The sequence below is a fragment of the Micropterus dolomieu genome, linkage group LG03 (genome assembly GCF_021292245.1).
Source record: "Micropterus dolomieu isolate WLL.071019.BEF.003 ecotype Adirondacks linkage group LG03, ASM2129224v1, whole genome shotgun sequence".
Lineage (NCBI taxonomy): Eukaryota > Metazoa > Chordata > Actinopteri > Centrarchiformes > Centrarchidae > Micropterus > Micropterus dolomieu.
The window spans coordinates 5,498,336-5,512,563 of record NC_060152.1 but is presented as its reverse complement, the minus strand read 5'-3'; the positions used below and the strand labels follow the sequence as shown (position 1 = coordinate 5,512,563).

Here is a 14,228-nt window from a genome sequence, read left to right as displayed (position 1 = left end):
TTTCAAACAGTAATGAATACAGTCTTCTCCGTCCACAGCAGCGTTTTAGCTGCATATCAGAGTTGATCTGCGTCTATATTAAAACGACTGAAACACACATCTAATGGCCATTCAGGTACACTGGGCATGCGCAGATGGTCTAACGTTACTCCGCAGTTGCAGAACATTTGACGAAAGATGAAAGTAATACAGAGAAGAACCACACCAGGTGGTTACTTTTTTGCATTGACCGACAACAAAGTTATTTACACAGTACGTATATTTTAATAAAAATATAGAAAATAAAACTCTGTCAGTAGCATAGTGTTTTGCTTTGCATGACTGATAAGACCGAATCAGACAGCCAAATGTGAGTGTCTGTGTCATTGTTTTTATAACTTCTCTGTCCTCTCTGTTTTTGCCCACCGTGTCAGCAGCGTTTTCAAACAAACATCTTCCACTTTAATCTGGGAGGCGGAAATGTAACAAAAGGTCTCCGTTTTATAACAAAAACTGAGAGAAAGAGGCAGTCAGCTGGTTGAGTGCATGGCGCCTCTCTGTGCATCAGGAAACTCCGGTTGCTTGCGGGGTGTGTGAGATGAGCACGACCGCGACAGTTTCACATGATCGCTGCTTGTTGCTCCTTGTCTGATTGCAGCTCAACTCTCATTGTAATTGATTAACTCAGCGCATCAATCGCTTCCTGTCTGAAAAGGACTTTGGAGCTAGCTAGCTTTAAAAACTGCTCAGACAGCCTAGTGAAACATTTTAGCTGCCGTTGAAAATTTGTCTGGCGAGTATTGCATCATCTGATCGGCTTTTTTGATCGGCCTTTTTAGCGACCACCGATCAAACTAGTTAAAGCCATTATCGGCCGATTACGATCGGCGACCGATCGATCGTAGCACCCTTACTGTATTGTGCTATTGAATGCGTTTTGTCTTTTTGTTAGTTTTTTAATTCTTAACATCAATCTGCCCAGGAACTGCAGATAGAAATAAGCCACTGGGGTAAAATCTGGCATTGATATTGTTATCTCGTCAATTATTGTGCATTGTCCCCGATAAACAAGTAAAGCAAAGTAAAGTAATGGCTTAATTCCTATACAATCCATACAAGACATACTCTAATCTGTATTCTGTGATTGGTCTTAGTCCGTACATTAGCAGTCCTTCTGTTATACACACACAGTATAATCTGATCAGTACGCCACATCACCCTAACATGTGGTTACAGGTGTAACAGATCACACTTCTGGTGACACACAAAGTGGAGGATGGGTGTCGTCAGAGGTGCTACAGACTTAAAATGTTCAACCAGAATAGTTTAGTGATGAAATCTGGTGTTAAGTTACTCTTTAGCTCCCGTTAAACAGTCTAATAGAAAGGCTTAAACTTGGCCGGATCAAATTAGTTGATTTACTGCTGCATAATGAGGTCTTCAAACTCTGTCCTCTCACTGTTTGGAATTAAGTTCTCTCATTTGAGGTTGCAAAACATCAACCTCATTGAGAAGCACTGCATATTTGATTTCAAATTATATATATATATATATACACATGTATAAATGAAAAGAATGATGTTGTGAATTTTGCCCTTGATTTTTTACTTCTCCGCTATGTCACTACTTAATTTTTTGGGTGACGAGCCCAAGTTTGCATGAACCACCTGTCATGTATAGTACACAATGAAGAGACACAGTGGACACACTTAATGACTTACAGTGCAGGGAGTCTGCATCCAAGGTTCCCCATCAATCTGCATTGGAAGGGATTTACTGGTTCTGTCAGTGAAAAAAAAAAAACATGTTACAATTACATTTTAAAATGCATGAAACCAAGATCTTAACTGTCCTGACTGTTCTAGTGCAGCCAGAACTATTTTCAATTTATCCCATATTATAAATTTCTACATTTATTTATGTCACCTGTATGTTTGCCTTTGTTTGTCTATGTGTAGCACCTTATGTCCAAAGCAAATTCCTAGTACATGTAAAAACTACTTGGCAGTAAAAGCTTGTCTGATTTCTGATTTAAAATGTTGCAAAAGGTATCTTAATGTCCAAATGACAGGAGGGGATATTTAATATTTCAGTACTTACATTCTGTAACATAATGAAACTGCAGACAAAAGACTGTTGATGGTCAAACAAAATCTAGCAAAGATCTTAACAAAAAAAGACAACAAAACATAACAAAAAGTGACACAGTCATGAAAAAAAGTGAGTTGCGGTCGAGTTGAACTCTGACCTGATGGTCACGGAGGAACACTGTGCCAGGCGTCTTCCAGCGCTCTTCAGGCCAGTGTAGATCTGACCCATCTCCATGGCTCCTTCCAGGCCCACCACCTCCAGCAGCTGGTCAGACAGGTCTAAAACACAAAGAAAACAGATTGTTAAACATACTTAAAGTCCAGTCAACCAGGGCTGGTATTTATCAAGCTTCTCAAAGTGCCATTTTAGTCTTAAGTGCTGAGAATTCATGAAATTTACTCCTACTTTTAAACTTAAGAATAAAAGCAAGTTATCAAATTTCTCAAAGCTAAGAATCACTCTTACTCTCCCAGTTATTTAAGACAGCTGTAGAGGTCTCTCAAGTGGTTAGGAGTTGCCAGTAGGGCTTGTGATGGCGCTGTGGAGACAGAGACATGCGGAGAGGAGAGGAAGAATTCTGACGACGCGCAGTTAATCAGACGGGGTCAGACAGCGCAGGCATAAACTTTGTCAGCAAGTTGGTGAGGGACGTCATCTCACCACTGACTTTACGCAGTAATGCGTTTTCAGCTAAACTGAAGGTGGTGATGACGCTTCGTTTCTTTGCCACGGGACAAACGCAACAATGCTGATGATTTTGGCCGTCACAACCATCAATAAGCTGAATAGTTATGGAAACAATTCAAGCACATACAGCTCCACACACTGTCACGTGCTTGATCGACTTCCCAACAACACCCCCGTAATCCGACAGAAGCAAACACAGTTCATATAGCCGACAATACAGGAGCGCGTTTGATGGCGCCCATATAAAGATAAACTTTTTTATCTTTCATTTATTAAAGTGTAGGTCAATATCATAATGTATTATCTTGAAAATTCTTTTTTGTTGAATGCGTGTTGAATATAAACTCCTCTTAGGAATTTCAACATTCAGTGTGAATTTATCTATCGCTGAAGAGATCGTCATCGACATCGTCATCCAAAATCCTGTTTGCGGCACAGCAAAGTGTCGTAAATCAGCACTAAGACTGACACTTAAGATTTAGTCCTACACTTCACTCAAATTAGGACTATGATGCTAACTTTTAAGCACAGCTTTGAGCCAAGAATTTTTTTTACTCTTAGGTCAGTTCTTAGCAGTGTTCTTATGAGTAATTCTGAAAAGCTTGATAAATATGGGCCCAGAGCTGTTGCTTTGATGGAGACCAACTTGAGAATTATCTGTGTTTATGGAATGGCTTCTGATTAAAGCTATGGTGTTCAATTTATTTCAGAATCAATCAATAAATGAAAAAAATAAAGCATAAAAATGCACTTATTGCGCATAAAAATGGGTTTTGGAGGAATGACTTTGGAGGGAGTGGGACACTTTCAAAATCCACCTGTCTCTTGTTAGTTCTGCAATGCTGCCTGCCCTAGCATTAATATTTTTAAAAAAACAACTAGAAAATTAGGTTTTGAAAAGTGTGTAATTCTAAGTACATATCATAAGAGTGTTACTGTATGCATGCTAGAAGCATGAATAATGTGTATTTAAAGTAGATTTCAGTAGCAATGATCTAGTGTTTCAGACTGCTAAATATGATAAAATGGTTCAACAAATAATTCATACATTATGTTCATTGTTGCCACTAAATGTTTCTGATGTTATCTTAAAACCAAGACACTTCCACATGGAGTGAGAGGAAGAATGTGGGATGAAGGATATTTACTAAGAAGGAGAGATCAAAATGAGAAGGAAAGTGAGGACGAATAAAAGAACATGATGTGATATTCCTCACTTCAAACGTCGCCTTCCGTTTCTGAAACATTTAACATTCACAGTTAAAAAAAGAAAAAAAGGCAACAAGAACAACAAGCTACAAACAGAACAGCTATTAATTAGATTGCACCGGCAATGCAAAGCAATCTTGTGATAATATAATTATTAATTTCTCTTGTTTTGCAGTTATGAGCATTGATTTTGGCCCTGCTGGAAGCCCAGTGTCATGCAGGGACCATCTGTTTCAGCGGCCCGTTCTGCCTCCGACTCTCAATCGACTCGTCCCTCCACAAATTAAGAAGCTGCTGCCTCACTGCTGGGAGCATACAGACACTAATTGAAACTAAAACCCATTTTTAGGCACTTGGTGCGTGCGAGCGAGTTAGCTCGCTGTCACCACTGCTGCTCCATCTCTGTCATGTTTATCTGAGCCGTGTTGGTTTCCTGAAGGAGTGTCGTAGGTAATGTTGCTGTTGTAGTGAGGTGTTGTTGTCGCTGCCTAGCTGTGGTGTCCAGCTGTCACCATGGTGATGGACATGCGTCTGCCCCTATCTCAGTGCCGGACTGTGAGTGCAGTGCTTTCCAGGGTCAGAGTGGAAGAGTGTGTGTACATACCCAGCAGGTTGACCTCCTGATACTGGGCTTTAAAGCTGCTCCCCCCATTGTGACTTCTCACATTAATGCAAACGGCTCACACAGGCCCGCACTGACACGTATGATGGACAGCCTCACCACAGTGATAGGGATTCCTTGTTGCCCGGGGCTACAAAGATCCTGTATACCCAAGAGTGCTTACTGTCTGAAAGACCATAGAGCCTCTCTACTAAATATAACGAGGTCAGAGAGACTCTGTACAACCAGTGGATATTTAATAAAAACACAACTAAATAGATTTTACCTGCATGTGTTGGGTATAATCATTAACTTCTAGATGACCTGTAGAATGTTTAACCTAATCCTACTTGAGAATACGACTATATTTGGGTTTATTTGAAGACCTTATGGATGACAACACATTGTTTAAAGTCATAGAAGACATGTGATGCTAATTAAAAGGAATAATTTGACAATTTGGTAAATACTTACTGACTGAAAGTCAGATTTTATCTGGTATGATTTATTCTTGAAATTCCATTTTTATTTTGAATCACCAACCATTATTTCTTACATTAAAGGCACAAATGAAATGTCTGGAACAATAATCAAAAGTGGACTCTGCCAAATATAGAAAAAGCCATCATGTTTACCTCCCAGAGATAAATTGGGAGAAAAATGGAGTCACCCAACTGTTTACGCAAGAAGGAGGTTGAATTATTAACACACAAGATAAGCAGCCTTTAGCCAAATATAAACTGAAACACCCCTTACCCAACCTACAATCAACATGATGTGCCTCTCTCAAGTGATGAAGGCAATATTTAACTGCGATAAACACACACAGGCGGTGAAGGTGACAACACAGAGGGAGTGAGCCAGTTATATGACTGAATACATGGAGATTTCCAAAAGCAGTGCTGTGGCTTAATTCTTATGTCTTCCAGTCAGTGTGGGATAAGAAACGGTGTCCTTGTCACTGTCAAACAACTACCTGTCGAGGCCGCCAGCTACAAATTGACACATGTGGGGCAACAGGGTGAGAGCGGAGGAATAAAAGAAAGGCAGTGAGGGAACGAAGCAGGACCAGCAGCCGATCAGCTGAAAGTAAAATTAAAGAGGAATGGCGGGAGGAGGAGGGTGGTGTGTGGAGGCCGATCCTCCAATGAAAGCTTCATGGGGCTTGTCGTGGGGCATCAGCCCCAAGCATCAACCCCTCCACCCCCCCCTGCCCCCCCCCTGCCCCAACCACACAAAAATCTCAGTCCCACTCAGTCCCATTCTAAATAATTCACTCCACAGCCATTCCCTTCCACCTGAGGGGCTTGTCTCCTGGCGTCACCAGCGGGACGATTTAACAGCTCCCGAAAGGTCAGAGTTTTTTTATCCCCCAGCCACCCTCCACCCACCCATCCACACACAGGCGCCTCCACACACACACACAAAATAATCCCTGCCAACAGTGTGATCCATGCGTCATGTTTGGCGGTGCCCCCTCTGGGCTAATGCACTCCCGTGTTTACCTCTAAATACGCAGTTCTCTTGATCTGACAAGTTAGGCTGCTCACCTTGAGGGCACCTTCCACAAGGGCATTTATTCACACAGATAGGTGCATGCCCCAGCCGCCCACCCTCTCCCACCCCACATCAACAAACAGGCACTAACACACAAAGACGTAGCAGCACACAAATACACACTCCCCACTCAAACTAAGTGCCTTCCCAGGTTCACACTGGGGCCTTTTTTAACCACAAACACCAAACTGATTGATTTTTATTCAGGAATTAATGGAGTGTTCATTGTAGCAAGGTTGGGCTTTGAATTGATCAACTATCTCCCTCACCGTCTGTCTTCATCTGTGCCACACTGTACCTTCATCTCACTGTCTCATTGTCACCTTAGGGAAGTTTTCTATGCTTTCTTTGGGTTGATTATTTTAGGACTGAGCTGTTTCTCTACAACCCCCCCGACCGCCACTGCTGGGATTTAAGTTTTCCAATAACATAAATCACTTTTTAAATCAAAATTACAGTAAATGCTGATACATAAGGGACTGATTTGCCATGTTTTGACAGATTTTAACAAGCTTTACTATCAACATTCTTTGAAGGCGAAACAGCTACTGAAATCCAAGGCAAACAAAATATTGAAACACATCAGGAAAAAAAAACGAATAAAGCTAGATAGACAGCTTCACAGAGATCTGTTTTTCTTGCCAGTCATGTTCTGACCAGTGAAGTCTCATAAGGGATCACTGGCAGCCATGTCTGGAGAGCCTCACTGACTCGCCATGTTTCAAGCCTGACACTGATTGTAACATCCACTTCATCCCAAAGTACAAACACAGCATCTCACCATGAAACCTAAAAACATACTGTGCATCATCTGAAAGGGCAGGACGTAGACATGATAGAAAATAAAAGCAAACAAATCCAGAACTCATGGCAATAGGAGAAAAATACACATATGTATGTATTTTTATTTTATTTAACACACTTTTCATTCTTGTCTGTGAAGATTCTCAGTCATCCAGGTCATAGTTACCCAACAAAGGTTAAAGTCAAGGGCAACTGGACTTGGTTGAAGATACTGGAAGACATTTCGTCCCTCATCCAAGTAAGTGGGGGATAAGTGGTGGCGTAGACCCCCTCCTCTGTTCAATGACGGCTTCTCGACCCGGGTGTAGATGGCTTCCTTGACACCTCTTTCAAACCATCCATTTTCTCTGTCTAAAATGTGCACCTGGTGGTCCTCAAACGAGCGTCCTCTGTCTTTCAGATGAAAGTAGACTGCAGAGTCTTGACCTGAGGAGTTGGCCCTTCTGTGTTGAGCCATGCGTTTGTGTAGTGGTTGTTTAGTCTCCCCAATATAGAGGTCTGTGCTGTCCTTTCATCAGCAGTATCGATGACTCTGGCAAACGACCCCACTGAGGTTAAATAGCTGAGTTTCCCTGCCAGTCAGTCAGAACTGAAGAAGTCCCTTGGATGAGGGACGAAACGTCTTCCAGTATCTTCAACCAAGTCCAGTTGCCCTTGACTTTAACCTTCGATGGATACTTTTCATTCTTGTTTCTCTTGATTTAGAAAAAGTTATGTCCTTGCGATTAGGAATTCTTATAAACTGCTCAATAACAATTTATTCTAGAATGCATCTAAAACCTCCTAGACTATTCAGTAAACTAGTAAACATGAAATATGTGAACTAATTCAATTGAGATTTGAGCGTGGAAATCGACAAAATTGAAAATACAGATTTCAAGCAACAAAACACTGTGAGTGTAGGATACACAAGAAAAAAATCACCTAAACCTAAAATGTTCACAAGAAAAGCTGTCACGACACTGTCCACATACTGTATAAGAATGTATAAGAGTCTACAGCCACATTAGCATCTCTGTGAGGCTGAACTTAGTGGTGCTTCGAGCTACATGCGCACATCAGCATGCTAATACGCTTATAACAACAATACTAACATACTGATTTGAAGCTGATACACATTTTACCATGTTCATCATCTTAACATTAACTATTTAACCAAACACAAAGTAAAACTGAGGTTGATGGGAATGGCATTAGTTGTGCAGATATTTGGGCTTAAACCAAATACCGAACCTTTTCTGAGAGGTCAGGGAATCACCAAAGTTGTTAGTATTCATCCTGAACATGACAGGAATGTGTGTACTAAAATTCATGGTATCAAATCCAATAGTTGCTGTAATATTTCAGTCTGGTCTTGGTTTGATCGAATTTTTACAATATCAAAATTTTAATACCTGTAGCCTAAACGTTTGTTTTATTTATTCTGAATAAATTACCTTTGTCAGCAATTAAGGATTTTTCCATGGTGGTATTAATACCTTCACACTTTGGATTGGAATACTTACCTACTTACTTAACTTACTACAACCACATCTTTCTGGATACTTTTCCTAATAACTCCTTCAAGTCGCTCAGATCATTTCACCAGCAACCACAGAGCAGCTGACTCATTCTGCTTCTTTCATTCATATATTCCCATTGACGGGCTTCCTTTTGACGTAAATGGATTCAGGGGTATGCCCAACACCCCCCCGAGTCCGCTCCTATTAACTGAGCCTGTCCACTGGAGCCTACACAGACCATTAATACACAAGTGACAGTTCCAAACAGTGACATGATTGTACCTCTTCTTTGCAAACAAAACCCGCTAGCTATGATTCACCTTGTCATCGGTGAAATATTTATGCACTCAGGAAAAGTTTGGTCCAAAGTTTAGTCTTTGGTCTATCTGACAGGAGCAAGGACACAGCCTGTCTGTGTCTAATGTGGGCTTCGGGGGAAAGAGCCTCCTACACTGTCAGGCCCATTTAACATACAGTATTATTGTCCAATAGCGCAAACCAACCATATGAATGTGCTGTTGATGAGTCACCAATTACACCACCATGTGTCCAGTTTTCTACAGCTGCGCTAGTGACTCAGTGACACTGAGTGTCAGCATGGCAATGTCACAATGACAATATGGGGACTTTTAGCAGGTAGGCTATGTTTACCATGCTCACCATCGGAAGTTACCATGTTAGCATGCTAACATTTGCTAACTAGCAGTTTTGCTGAAGGGGGTCACCAAAGTCATCAGAATTCACCCTCTGGGGATCATGAATGTCGGGACAAAATCTAATAGTGAAACATTTCAGTCTTGACCAAAGTGGTGGACTGAACAACACTGCCGTCGATAAACCCGGGATGCTGGCGTGGCTAAAAACACAGCTTACAATGGTATATTTCATGTTGATATATCTTTTGGGTTTTGTGGATGGATATGTGCTCTAATGGGCTAGTGGATAATGGGGAGGATTTATGCCAATAGACAACAATAAAACAGTAATAGATATATAAATTGTTATGCTGTCAAAGCTACCTTGAACTGCAAACATGAGCTCTTTGGGGTCAAGAACTGGTGTCCTCTTGTCTTGGCTCTTTTTCCCACCCTTGCGGTTACCCCTCCTCTTCTTGCTCTCACCCCAAAGATTGGAGCCGCCATGCATGCTGGGAATGTTGAGAATGGCAATGCCTTCCAAGGAGATACTGCTGAGGTCCAGCATGACACCGTCACACTTTATAAAGGAGAAAGAAACAGAGGGGGAAGACTAAATTGGTCAAAACATGTCTCTCTACCTGAGCCTGAACCTAAATCTGATTCTCTGTTCAGGCCTGTGCCAGTTTTTTATTTGAGCCTAAGCCCAAACTCTCTCTCTGAGCCTGAACCTATCTCTCTGTCTGAAACTGAGCCTGTCTCTCCATCTGAGTGTGAACCTGTCTCTCTGCCTGAGCCTATATCTGTCTTTCTGTCTAAACATAGACTTGATCCTCTTCCCGTAGTGTGAATCTTCTCGCTGCCTTAGTCTAAACCTGTAAATCTGAGCGTATTTCTATGTCTGAGCCTAAACCTGAATATGTCTCTCTGAGCAAGAACCGAAATCTGTCTACTCCCACCTGAGCTGTCTTCTTGTCTGAGCCTGAGTGTGGACATGTTTTGTTGCATTAGTCTAAACCGTTCTCTTCATCTGAGTGTGAACATGGAACCTGTCTTTCTGTCTGTGCTTTGATATGAATCTGTCTCTCTTTCTATCTCAACCTGAGACCACCCTGTCCTTTTGGGCTGAGTCTGAGTATGTCTCTCTGGTTGAGTCTGAAATTATTTTTAGAGCCACAATTCCTGAAAATTTGATCTTCTTAAGCTGAAAAGAGGCCACCAGAATCATCTTCTGCCAAGCATAATACTCTAAATAATGCATTTTATAGCGTGCATCTTCATACCTGCTCTCCTCCACTACTGTAGGTTCTTAACCAGCACTAATTAATAAAGACCTCTGCACTGTGTGGATAGCTCTGAGAAGGGGGAAGATGAAGTGTATATATGGCATCTTCATTATCACTCAATATCACACACAGCAGGGTCGTGTAGGGCTAATTACCTGTGTGTTGAACTGAGGCTCAGTGAGAAGCAGGTGGGAAGGTGCAGATAGCCTTCACACATCAACACTTTGTCTGGGTGAATTTGAAACTAGTACACATTTGTGCTGTTTATAGAATATCGGTTGACCAGAATATTTTTAAGAGGCACCATTATTCTTACACGAGTACTTATCTGCATTTATGTGCATACGGTTTAATCGAATATCCCTGATAATACAGAGAATGTATGACTGTTTGCTATTCACAACTGATGATAAAATAACTGATAAAAGAATAATTCACAAAAGTAGTGACTTTTTAAAATATTTCCTTTGAGTTTGTTTCTCTTCTGTTTTCTTTTTGTATAGGCCTAAAAAAAACAAACAGAAAATGTGTGGTTTGATTTACCTCAACCTCCAGAAAGTCGTGGAGTTTCTTACATGTGGCCGAAAAGGTCTCCGAAGTGCCGAACTCAAAGTACCACAGCTTATTCTTTGTTCTGAAAGAAACAAGACAACAGGAACTGCAAGGGGAGCAAGAAAAGAGGATAAATAGGAGTGTTTTCCCAACATCAAAATCTGAAGCTTGTAAGTCATAGCGTCTGCGCTTCTCTTCTCTGTCTCTTGTCCGTATATGCTGAGCTTGTGAAAAATAAAAATAAACAGAAGACCACTCTGTAAAGGTGTACTTGTGTTCACTTGCAAAAGGATCTTATAAACTCCACAGGAAATATAACTTTAATGTTTACCGCTGACCAAAATCACACAGTCATTAATCTCCAAAGAATGCATAATGTGGCTCATTAATCACATATTGAAGCATAATGATGAATCTGAAGCCAGTTAAGGAGGCATCTGAGGGAGCACATGGGGTGACCAGTGGGTACCCATGCCCAACATTAAGGCCCAGTGAGGGGCGTAAGAGGGTAATCTACCTGCCCCTGCAATTAACAGGAGAGCAGCACCCCATGCTGCTCCCCGGGCTTCATACAGCACATTCTCCCATTGTTAAGGCTGATGATCAATGACCTCGCAGGAGTGAGTCACCATCTGTCCCCATACTGCTATGGTACCTTATATTCTCTCATGACTACACAAATAAAATGTCTTTCCTTTGTATGAGTATTGATTATCTTTATTCAAAGACTACACTAGTTTTTGTAGTCTTTGAATTCATGCTACTCATGTAAACAAATGTCTTACAGTGCATCAATTTAGCTTCAAACAGGAAAGGGAACAGGCTGAAAAAGATTTATTATTGGTCACCTGCACAAGTTAAGTCCATTGTTGTAGTTAGGGGTCAGATTTTGAGATTTCATGTTTATATGATTTGCTTATTTGGCCATTTGACAATGCCAGTTAAAACAAAGGTCCCATCACCCTCTCTGTCATTTTTAAAGAGAATGGATTGTTTTATCAAGAGTAAGGATATGAATTCCTGCCTACTGCCAAAACAAGAGGTGACCAGTAATGTCCAATAAAAAAGCTACACATCTGTCCAAACAAGCTTTGTTTGAATCACATATATAAAGTCCAAACAGTTGCCCCTAGAGGCAAAGTTCATAACACTTTTTTAGATGGCACAAAATGATTTTGCAGTTGTTAGAGCCTTATGGGGGGCATGATGTGTGCTAGATGAAATGGGTTATCAAAATAATAATAATTATTATCATTATAATAATAATGTGTAACAAAAACATTCGGGATCCTCCAGTGTGTGCTCTAATATACACACTCTAATATTATGAGATATCTTGTATATAATAGTAGTAGTGATGTAAACATTTAGTTGTTGATACCAATAGCAGAAGTTTTTTAGATTTAATGTAAAATAAGTATATATATATAAGATGTGGGGCTGAGCTTTAGAAGAAGTCAAAACTAACTTTTTCGTGTCACCATTGGTTTGAGGTGAATTACTTACTGTAACATGTTTCTTTTCAACTATTTGTGGTTGTCATCCAAACCTCTACTACTGCATTTAATGAAAAAAGACTGCAGTGAGCCTCACTGAGGGTGTGAAATGAGAGATATTAACTTTAAGCTACGGAGTAACTGGAATCTATTCTAAAATCACAGAACTTTTTATTATATTGATTATTAATATTAATATTTGCTTTTCTTGGAAATTATCAATTATATTAATGTCGATTGTGTTCCAATTTCCTGCAGGTCTGAGCACACATTTCTTTAATAAACCAGGGTGTAGATCTCGTTTTTGTAACTGAATCCTGGAAAGGGTGTTTAAGTCACTGGTACAATTTTCAACTGGGCCTGTAACTGTAGTGAAATGAGCCAGGACCACAGGCAATCGCTCACCTAGTGCAGTTAAAGTTGACGGACCGATGTGGCAAGTGGTAAATACATCAGCACCTACATTACAAGGACAGGCTAGTGTCGCTTCAGATTTAATAAGAAACTGATCTGACATCACGGATGTGACAGGGGAGACGGTCAGGGCAGACACCTCTATCCCACGCGATAGAATCAAGTCAAGAGTTTGAAATCTCATCAGAGTGAGTAACAAGATCTGAGATTACATCTCCAAATTCTTAGTATTGGTGTCTATACTGGTGGACCTATAGAGTACCACGAGGTGGAATAATCTGAGTCTGGACAAAGCAATTCATAGTTGGTGGAGATGGTTTAACATCTTAGTTAAATTTAATACCAAGGAGATTAAATAGAAAATAGATGTGCAGGCTAAGGCAACAACCCCACCGTTATCTATATTTCTAGAAAAAATTGTGGCACCCAGGTAGGGTGAAGGCCGCCTGCTTTCCCAGAAAGGCCAATTATCAACAAAGCCAAATCTCTGCTCACTAAAATACCAAGCCAGCCAATGGGTCAGTGAAGTAACCCTACTGTCTCGTCATTAGTCCTCACAGGTAAGGGACCAGACACAAATAATTGATGGCAACTTTCTGGAAACTCAAACGTCCTGGCTAGGCTTTCTTTTGTGATCTCTGACTGCTTCATCCTTACGTTATTATTGCCAACGTGGATTACAATGCTGTTTAAGCAAGAGGTTGTGAATGTCTGGGTTCTCTGACCCTATGCAGGGGCATAAATCAAGCTTAAGAGTGGCTGGCAGGAAGGGGAGGGGCCGTAACAGTGATAATCTAATGTCACAGGGAATGGAGTCCTATTCATGGTTTTCAAAAAAGACGTTATTTTCCACTGCCTGCCAACCAATATGCAAGTGATACACTGTTACTTTGAGTTAGTTACTTTTTGCGTTTCCTTTCGGATGTACTATTCGAGGAGGACACAAGCCTGAGCAGTGTTAGGTGAGGGATTCCCCAGAAGGTAAAAGTAAACATTACCGCAGTCGACCTGGCAGATTTTAATGGATGCTGTAACGTTATATGGATCGGAAGTGCCCAAAACTTGCAGTTTGTGTTCATATCTTTCCATTTCTTAAGTTGAAAGGTGATACAAATAAAATGTGACTGCTTTTGCGGCGTCTCTACGGGGGAGTCGCGGTGTTGGTCTGTTGTTGTGCCCTCCAGGTCACCATACATGTCACGTGACTGAAAACTATGAATATTACTAGCACACATTGTTTTACCCTGTCGGCAGAGATAGAACAGGCACGCAAGTCAACGGGACTACCAATGGGGCTGGCGAGAGTGGAAAACTGTTGGGAGAGGTGACTCTGAAGCTGGCCAGACAACCAGTTGCGTGGTCTTGCAAACCTTCTTACACTACTGAACAGGGTAAAGCTTTGCATCATCTTATAA

At 41.0% G+C, this 14,228-nt stretch overlaps 1 protein-coding gene across 1 annotated transcript in view; it reads right to left on the bottom strand.

Annotated features, from left to right (window-relative positions):
• dgkb (diacylglycerol kinase, beta) overlaps positions 1-14,228 on the bottom strand; it is an 85,647-nt gene that overhangs the window by 6,108 nt on the left and 65,311 nt on the right. Inside the window, exons 20-23 of the mRNA XM_046044946.1 lie at positions 10,895-10,985; positions 9,450-9,645; positions 2,228-2,348; positions 1,701-1,761 (exon numbers count right to left, since the gene is read on the bottom strand). Of these exons, the coding sequence (XP_045900902.1) occupies positions 1,701-1,761; positions 2,228-2,348; positions 9,450-9,645; positions 10,895-10,985 (469 nt within the window). The remainder of the gene's footprint in view (positions 1-1,700; positions 1,762-2,227; positions 2,349-9,449; positions 9,646-10,894; positions 10,986-14,228) is intronic.